Source organism: Perognathus longimembris, chromosome 3 (assembly GCF_023159225.1).
Source record: "Perognathus longimembris pacificus isolate PPM17 chromosome 3, ASM2315922v1, whole genome shotgun sequence".
Taxonomy (NCBI): Eukaryota; Metazoa; Chordata; class Mammalia; order Rodentia; family Heteromyidae; genus Perognathus; species Perognathus longimembris.
In genome coordinates, this window is record NC_063163.1 from 112,906,388 (window position 1) to 112,914,952 (window position 8,565).

Sequence of the window (8,565 nt, forward strand, 5' to 3'; positions counted from 1 at the left end):
ACTTCCGGTTTTCTGGTGGTTAATTGAAGAGTCTGGGTGCTCTTCAGCTCAAGGCTAGCACTCCACCACTTTGAGCCACAGTGCCACTTCCGGTTTTCTGGTGGTTAATTGAAGAGTCTCACTGGGCTGCAAATATGGTCTAGTGGTAGAGTGCTTGCTTGCCTCGTACACATGAAGCCCTGGGTTCAATTTCTCAGTGCAACATATATAGAAAAAGCTGGAAGTGGGTGGCACCGTGGCTCAAGTGGCAGAGTGCTAGCCTTGAGCCAAAAGAAGCCAGGGACAGTGCTCAGGCCCTGAGTCCCAGCCCCAGGACTGGCAAAAAAAAAAAAAAAAAAAAGCTCATAGATTTTCCTGCCTGGCCTGGCTTTGAACTGCCATCCTCAGATCTCAGCCTCCTGAGTAGCTAGAATTAGAGGCATGAACCACTGGTGCCTGGCTCCATAAGCTGCTTTTTCACTCAAGGTTAGCACACTCCCACTTGAGCCTCAGTGCCACTTCTGGCTTTTTCTGTTTATGTGTACTGAGGAACCAACTCAGGGCTTCATGCATGCTAGGCAAGCACTCTACCACTAAGCCACACTTCCAGCCTCCCATTTTATTTCTTGTGTTTCTTTTTCTTTTTGTCAGTCATGGGGCTTGAACTTGGGGCCTGGGTGGCTGTCCCTGAGCTCTTGCTCAGGGATAACATTCTACCACTTTGAGCCATGGTGCCACTTATGGTTTTCTGGTGATTAATTGGAGAGAAGAGTTTCACGGGCTTTTCTGCTCAGGCTAGCTTTGAACCATGATTTTCAGATCTCAGCCTCAGCTCTGAGTAGCTAGGATGACAGGTATGAGCCACCAGCACTCAGCTTGCCATTTTATTTCAATCATCAATGAATGGGATATTTCTCAGGCTTAGTCCAATAGGTGTTTGCTGGATGATGTGGACTATACTTGAAGTGCTTTTTTGTGTGTGATAATCTAGTTATAGTCCTGTGACTCAGCTGAAGGTAGTTCTTATCTGGGAAAAGTCAATAATGCTGGTGATGCAATTAATTTCAGAGATGTATGAAGGCCTTTTATGCAGTGTTTATTTAGAGTTTATTCAGATTTGCTCCAAATTTTGAAATATCTACAGGCAAAGAAAGAAGAAATACTTTCCCAGGGACCAACTACTTTTGTTCCTTAGTCTACACATCACAACTCTGTATAAATACAGAGTTATAAATGGATGACCCAAAGACTAGAAAGACTGAGTTGTTTGAATTTATAGCATTAGGAAGTGGTGGAAACACTTTCTGGCTCCAAAAAATCCCTGGAGTGAATATTCAAACACAAAAATAAGCTTTCTGTTGCTGAATGATATTTTATTAGCTTCATCATTTGGGCCTGCCCTTAGCATTAATAAGCTTCAGCACTAGTCATGAGATTTTTCATTCACAAGTGGGGAAACTTTCTTCTTTTTAAAAAATGCATTTGGAGAAAGGGCATCTACTTCTTGGGGGCCGCAGTGACAGCAGGCTTCTCTTCGCGAGTGATGGGAATGGTACGTTCAGGGCCAGAGGCCTGTTTCCTTGGTCCGTTCACAGTGAGGACTCCATCAGAAGACAGGGATGAAGTGATGGTGAGAGGGTCCACGTCAGCTGGGATCCGGTATTTCCTGTGGAACTCCCTGGAGATAAAGCCATGTTCATCCTAAAACCAAGAGAAAAGGGCAAGAAGCAAAGAAATAAGAACAACAGATAATAACACTTGTCCAGAACTCAGCTCTCTTTAGGTGAGACCAAAGGTCAGGACATCATGAGAAAAATCAACAAGCTGAGCTTAGTGATAGAATGCTTTGTCTTGCATGTGCAGAGCCCTGGATTCAGACCCAGTAGTGCCGCAAATAAATCATTTCCTGAATGAATACTGTTCATTTCAGATTAGAGACTCGGACCTAGCTGGCCATTTCCATCAGTAAAAGCAATCAGAAACAGCCCCAAATTTCATAGCTCCTCAAATCCTGAGACACAGTTACATCCAAGGCATTTTCCTAAAGATTTAGACCAACACTGGCTGAACCTATAGGATTTGGGAATCTCATCCTAGCATTGGAAGCCCACACACATTATCCAGACTCTTCAGAAACGTCTCAGAATGTTCCAGACTAATAGGACTGCTGCTTAAATAAATAAATACAAAAAAACAAGAAGCTCAGACTCCATACAGAGAAACTGTGGCTCAATGGTAAGTTATATGAGCAAAGCTAAAACAGCCCAAAGATGTTAACTATGTACAGGTTCTGGCTGCTCATTAGTTCCTGTGGAGGGATGGGGATGTGTGTATGAGTGCACAGATGTTTGAACTCAGGGCTTCACGCTTCTGCTTGGCTTTTTCCACTGTGGCTAAAGCTCTATTACCAGTTTCTGCTTTTGGCTGGTTAATTAGAAATAAGAGGTTCACATATTTATCTGCCTGGGCTGACTTTTAACTGTTATCATCAGATCTCAGCCTCTTGAGTAGCTAGGATTTTAGGTGTGAGCTATCAGGGCCTGATTCTTCTCAGTAATTTTTGGGAGATGAGTTAGAAATCAGTTCATCATTCCCCTGAGTTGTGGACCCTAGTCTTTAACCTGCTGAGTCCCAAGCATCTATCCAAACAAATCTCAGTTAACTGACTTTCTCATGGCTCTAGGAGATTAGAAGTGAAGTGCAGTTAGGGAAATGTAAGCAAACAAAATAGGTTAGCATGAAGATGCACTGAAAGACAAAAGGTTTCCAGAACAGCTCTAATAAGTAAGGTCACAAACTCATGTACCTTCAGGGTACAAATAGTTAATATCATTATGCAAAACATCCAAGTGTCTTACTACCCTGGGGTCTACCCCAAGAAATGGTTCTGAGCCTTGATTATAGATCTCAATGTGCTAGGGAGGTGTTTTTTTTTTTTTTTTTAAAATACTGATGCATGAGTTATACCCCTAATCATTCTGATATAATTAGCCCAGGATATTGGACATGCCCATAATTCCAATGTAGCTAAGGTTCAAAAACATTGGCTTAAAATAAAATCCCATCCCCGTCCAAGGCTATCAAAACAAATGTTTCAAAGATCACTTTTCTCCCAAATTTAGTTTTGTAGCTACTGATGGGTCATTCCCCATCCAGACCTTGTGTCTTTGGGTGGGAATGTTAGCAGCCTTGGAGGATGATGACAGTCACCTCTGACATAGGATACAGTGGACGAATGAGCAAAACATAAAGCAAGCGACATACCTGGCGCTCTTCGTGCTTGCCATGCACCTCAATCACATCTCCCAGCACCTTGACCTTGAGTTCCTCTGGAGAAAAGTGCTTCACATCCAGGTTGACAGAGAACCTGTCCTTTTCCATACGCATCTAGAAATTGCAAAGGGAGAACAAGAGATGTTGATCACACTGATAACACCCTCATCATTCTGCACACTTGCTTTCTGTCCAGGTAATAGATCTTGAATAACCTGTGTCTCTCTCAGACGAACCACCAGAACAGCACCCATGGCACACCTCTTGGTTATCAGGTCTGACCTTTATTTGGAGGCACAGGGGAGAAGACTGCCCAGGGGACCCATCACAGGGATGGGTCTTGGCATGGCTTCTGTTGCCTCTCTGAGCCCAATGCCTGGCTTTGTCATTTGTCTGTGAGACAAAAGTCCATTTTTCTTGCTCAGGTCTCTGCCAAGTTTCCTACCCACTCAATCTGGAATGTTCTGCTGCTTCTGTTTGTCCTTCCAAAGCCCTTGCTTTCTCAGCTCCTGTTTACTCACACTTAAATATTTTTAAACCAGTGTGTTATCTGGGACAGTTTCTGTCCATCTTATCTCTTCACCTCTTCTCCCACCCTCTTAGGACAAGTGGGGGAATCCCAAGAACGAACTACATTCTTTCCTCATGGGTTGGGATAGCTCACGCTACTATCTTGCACAGCCCTGATGACCCCCAAAAAATAATAGAAAAGGAAACAGAAAGGAAGAAAGGAGTGGTAGTTTTCTCTAGCTCTACCCAGCTCAGAATGAGATAGGTCACCCTCTGAGCTCTAAAATTGAGATGATCAATACTCAAGTTTAGGAAGTATTACAAGTAAACAAAGGAGCGAAGGCAGCCATTCTCCCTGAAGATCAGAAGTTCAGGGAGCGGCTGATCATCCCTTCACCTGCAAAACTAGAATAGGCTATGGAGGAGCATTCGGCAGGTACCTGGGGAGTCCACCTCAGTATGTTGTATGTCTCTAAAGGCCTCAGGCAGGGAAGAAAAGGAAAAGAGATGGGAATGTCCAGGTAGTTCCAGAAAGGATGCTCCTGCCCTGCCCAGGAGCACACAGACTTACCTCTGAGAGTCCAGTGTCAATCCAGCTTGGGGTCCGCAGGAAGGAGGGTGGGCGAAGGTAGAAGGGGCTCAGGGAAGTAGAAGTTGGGAAGAGGTCCGATTCCAACAGGTGCTCTCCGAAGAACTGATCGAAGAGACGGCTGGGAGAGTGGAAAGGGAAGAAGGGGCGTCGGATCCAGGGGTGGTGGATGGCGATGTCCATGATGGTTTAGATGAAAGTAGGGGTTCAGCTGGCTGGTCAGCTCCTTCAGTTGCAGCTACAGCCCGCCTCTTATATATACAGTCTTGTGAAGCTTCTGGAATGGTGATGTCAGGGGTTTTATTATCCCAGCTCACCGCCAGTTCATGGAGACTTGTGATTGGGGATTTGGCAGTGTGACACATACCCAGTACTCACTGAGCTAAGAAAAGAGAAACACAAACCCGTCTGAGCTGGCCAGTGACTTGTCCTGGTCTTGATTCACTAACTTTTCTGTCCACACCTAATGCCCCTCCCCCTCTTCCCCCCATCCCCTGTTTGCCAGAGCTGGGACAGAGTCAAGAATCCCAAACAGCTGGTCTTGCCCCCCTCCTTCTTCTCCCCGGTCTGCATGCCAGGGGAATTGAGCCAGCAACTATCTTGGGCCTGGGCGGGTACTGGAATCTTCCTAGGCTGGGCCCTGGGGACATTAACTCTTTGTTCCTCCCTGAAGAATGGCAGTCAGTGACCCTCCATCTATATGTTGAGTGACACTCGGGCTTGATCTGGGTTCAGAGAAATCTGGGCAGAGAATCTTCACCTTTGTCTCCCTCCCCTCCAAACATATGAAGTGGAGGGGGGTGGGGGTTACGCAGAAAAGTTGCTTGCCTATTTCATCATGTGGCTCTCAGGATCTTACACACGCAGGGCACTTTGTGAAAGAGGGTGCAGGGTGCCTAAGATGGAAGAAAGTGGAAATACACAAAGGATGGGGGGGGGGGGTGTGTGAGGGAGTCTATCAGCTAGGCTTCTGGCTCTCTTGTGGGGCACCATTTTCCCTCCCCACCCCTGTGACAGCTGAGGGGAGTGGGGGGGGTGGGGGGGGTCCGGACGGTGTGTGCAGCCGGTCACATCCTCGTCCCTGCGGCTCTGCTCCTCGGGGCCTGGACTCCCCGCCCTCCCCCCACAGCACCCCCACCCCCACCCCCACCCCCAGGCGCCCAGCACTATTTTGGGTGGTGTCGACCCCGCCCCCAGCTCCCCGCCCGCCCGGCTGTCGTCGGGGCGGCCCGCCGGAGGGGTCGTGCCGCGCGCGCGCGCGCCCGTCCGGGGGACACATCTGGGTCCACGTGCAGCCATGTCGGGCCGCTCGGTGCCGCACGCCCACCCGGCCACGGCCGAGTACGAGTTTGCCAACCCCAGCCGCCTGGGCGAGCAGCGCTTCGGAGAAGGTAAGGCCCGCGCGCCGCCCGCCCGCCCCGCCGGGCCCGGCCTCCCCCCCACCCCACCCCGCTCCCGGGGTTCTGGGCCGGGCGCCCGGGGTTATTGGCTTCGGCCCCACGCGGGGCTTAACTGAACTCCTGGGGCGAGCCGTCTCCCACCCCGGTCTCCCCCTCACCCCCTCAGGCCGGCCTCCTGCCAGCCCCCCACCCCGGGGGGGGGGAGAGAGGGAGGGCGCCCTTTCCTCTTCCTCCCCCCCCCTTCCCCTCCTCCAAGCCCACCGGCCTTCCTGCCTCAGCCTCCTCTTCCCAGCGGCCTCCCTCCCCCCCTCGCCCCTCTCCCCTCTGCTTCCCCCTGGTCCCCACCCCACCCTCCCTCATGCTGCTGCCTCTGGCCTCCCCCCCCTCCTCTCTCTCTCTCTCTCTCTCTCTCTCTCTGCCCCTCCTCAGGCCTTCTGCCCGAAGACATCCTGACCCCCACTCTCTACCATGGCTACTATGTCCGGCCTCGAGCCACCCGAGCCCCAGAGGGAAGCAGGGCGGGGGCTTCCGAGCTTAGACTCAGCGAAGGCAAATTCCAGGCCTTCCTGGACGTGAGCCACTTCACCCCGGATGAGGTGACCGTGAGGACCGTGGACAACCTCCTGGAGGTGTCTGCCCGCCACCCCCAGCGCCTGGACCGCCACGGCTTCGTGTCCCGCGAGTTCTGCCGCACCTATGTCCTGCCTGCCGACGTGGACCCCTGGCGGGTCCGGGCCGCCCTCTCCCACGATGGCATCCTCAACCTGGAGGCCCCTCGGGGAGGCCGGCATTTGGACACCGAGGTGAACGAGGTCTACATCTCCCTGCTGCCCGCGCCTCCCGACCCCGAGGAAGAAGAGGAGGTCGCCACAGCCCAGCCCTGACTGCCACAGGCCCAGCCCCCCCCCCCCCCCCCGAAATCAATCCCTTTCCACCTCGGGCTGGGATTTCCAGCACCTGCCCACCCCCCAGAGGTAGCTGGTATCCTTGGAGGAGGGCGGGGGGTGGGGGCGGTGTGGAAGGGAAAGGCCCCTGGTCCATAAAGTCTGGTTTTGGTTTTTGTCTCTTGAGACACAGGTCCTAAAGCCCTTTGCTTTGCTTCCGGGTGGAGCCCAATAAACCCAGCTCTCAGGGCTTCGGTTGTGCTGCTCCCTATTCTGTGTTCTGGAAGGTCGGGGTGGGTGGGAAGGAAGAGGTAGACAAGCTGGGCAAGCCAGCTAGATGCCCGCCCTCCCCCCCCCAAAAAAAAAAATCCTCCTCAGTTAAATATGGCCAACACCACTGTACCCTGAGCCTCACACTCGGATGCTGAGATCACACGCGGAAGCAGAGACTGGCTCCAGATCAAATTCCTAGCTATAATTTTCTCACAATGAAACAAAAGAGAGAGTGATCCTGGGAGGGAAAAGGGATATGCCATCCAAACAGCCCAGAGGGCACTGTCTGAGCTGGTGATTAGAGACACAAAAAGTAGGGTCTCCAGACTGTCTGCCCCTTTTTGGGTAGGGGTTGGGGAAAATCGTTTTTGGCTAGAGAGAGTTGCCTAAAGCCCTGGAGTGAATGCTTTGTTTTCCCACACTAAGGTCTAGCCCCTGAAATGGTCTCTGATTCTGAGGGACTGAGTTTGCATGCAGAGAGGGCACAGACAGAGAGAAGCCGCCACCATTCTCTCTCAGCCTCCCTTCCGCTGCACAGGGGAGGTTCATGGGAGAAAGTATTTGGCCCTGGCTTTGTAGCATCTCAAAGACAGGCATAGCTGCAACTCTATAACTCACCCAAGATGAAATACAAAGATCTTAGGCTCCTGTAGCACTGAATATTCCTTTGCAAGGAGAATCTTAGTACCCACAGGTACAGTGTGTTCAAACAAGCCCAGGATAGGGGTATCTTTCTCCACATGTATGCTTTGCAATCAGGGCAGCATGCATGTGTGTGATTTGCAAAATTAAAAAAAAAAAAGACTTTCTTTGCCCTCCCCCCAATACATTTTTTTCAGGCCTTTCATTAACCTAATTGTTCCATAACTGTGAGAATACAGCACCATTTGAAAACCTAACAAAAGCTATCCATCAATCTTCTGTTCAGAAAAATACGCATACTCCTACGTTTGTCAAGATAATCTGAATGGTTTCACCCAGTATCTGACAATCATTCATATTCTTCCTTTGGGATTTGTGGGATGAGAACCTTCCCTGAAGGAATTCAATTACTGGTTAATAAGAAATAAGAGCAGGACTGTGGTTGTGGCTCAGTGGAAGAATACTTGCTTAACATGCAAAGCCCTCGGTTTGTTAATCCCTAGTACACTAAATAAGTAGTATAAGAATACATCAGAGGCCGGGCACCATTGGCTCCTACCTGTAATTCTAGCTACTCAGGAGGCTGAGATCTGAGGATTGCAGTTTGAAGCCAGACTGGGAAAAAAATGTCCATGAGATTCCTATCACCAGTGAACCACCAGAAAACCTGAGGGGGCACTGTGGCTTAAAGTGGTAAAGCGCTAGCCTTGAGCAAAAGAGCTCAGAGATAGCACCTAGGCCCTGAGTTCAAGCCCCATGACTGACCAAAAAAGAAAAAAAAAAAAGATACATCAGAGAAATAAGATTGACATATCACTCACTCATTTAACAAATGTTTATTAAATCCAAAAATAGTACACTATGGAGAATATATTTATATGTAAGCATAAATTATAAAGATGATAGTGTCATTATCTATGCCCAAGAATCTAGTTGAGAAAAAAATGATTTCTATACAGACTTCAATCAGTACAGCTTCATATTGATCTCTTTTGCAATTAAGCTTTATTTATTT

The 8,565-nt window shown here is 49.6% G+C and overlaps 2 protein-coding genes across 2 annotated transcripts; one reads left to right on the forward strand and one right to left on the reverse strand.

Moving 5' to 3' along the window:
- Nucleotides 1-1,056: 1,056 nt before the first annotated feature.
- On the reverse strand, nucleotides 1,057-4,734 carry Cryab (crystallin alpha B). Its single transcript, XM_048343834.1, has 3 exons — nucleotides 4,334-4,734; nucleotides 3,244-3,366; nucleotides 1,057-1,680 (listed from the first exon to the last, which is right to left on the reverse strand). The coding sequence occupies exons 1-3, from the start codon at nucleotides 4,532-4,534 to the stop codon at nucleotides 1,477-1,479; spliced, it is 528 nt and encodes a 175-aa protein (XP_048199791.1). The 5' UTR covers nucleotides 4,535-4,734; the 3' UTR covers nucleotides 1,057-1,476.
- Nucleotides 4,735-5,548: 814 nt separating this feature from the next.
- Hspb2 (heat shock protein family B (small) member 2) lies at nucleotides 5,549-6,885 on the forward strand. Its single transcript, XM_048343833.1, has 2 exons — nucleotides 5,549-5,742; nucleotides 6,181-6,885. Exons 1-2 carry the CDS (start codon nucleotides 5,649-5,651, stop codon nucleotides 6,633-6,635), a joined length of 549 nt encoding a protein of 182 aa, XP_048199790.1. The 5' UTR covers nucleotides 5,549-5,648; the 3' UTR covers nucleotides 6,636-6,885.
- Nucleotides 6,886-8,565: the final 1,680 nt, after the last annotated feature.

What these genes read in the sequence shown, in the direction of transcription:
- Cryab (XM_048343834.1), bottom strand. Translation starts at nt 4,534, where the DNA reads ATGGACATCGCCATCCACCACCCCTGGATCCGACGCCCCTTCTTCCCT. An exon ending in TTGACACTGGACTCTCAGAG is followed by an intron (nt 3,367 to 4,333) that starts GTAAGTCTGTGT and finishes TGCAATTTCTAG; the next exon opens with ATGCGTATGGAAAAGGACAG. An exon ending in GCAAGCACGAAGAGCGCCAG is followed by an intron (nt 1,681 to 3,243) that starts GTATGTCGCTTG and finishes TCTTGGTTTTAG; the next exon opens with GATGAACATGGCTTTATCTC.
- Hspb2 (XM_048343833.1), top strand. Translation starts at nt 5,649, where the DNA reads ATGTCGGGCCGCTCGGTGCCGCACGCCCACCCGGCCACGGCCGAGTAC. An exon ending in CGAGCAGCGCTTCGGAGAAG is followed by an intron (nt 5,743 to 6,180) that starts GTAAGGCCCGCG and finishes GCCCCTCCTCAG; the next exon opens with GCCTTCTGCCCGAAGACATC.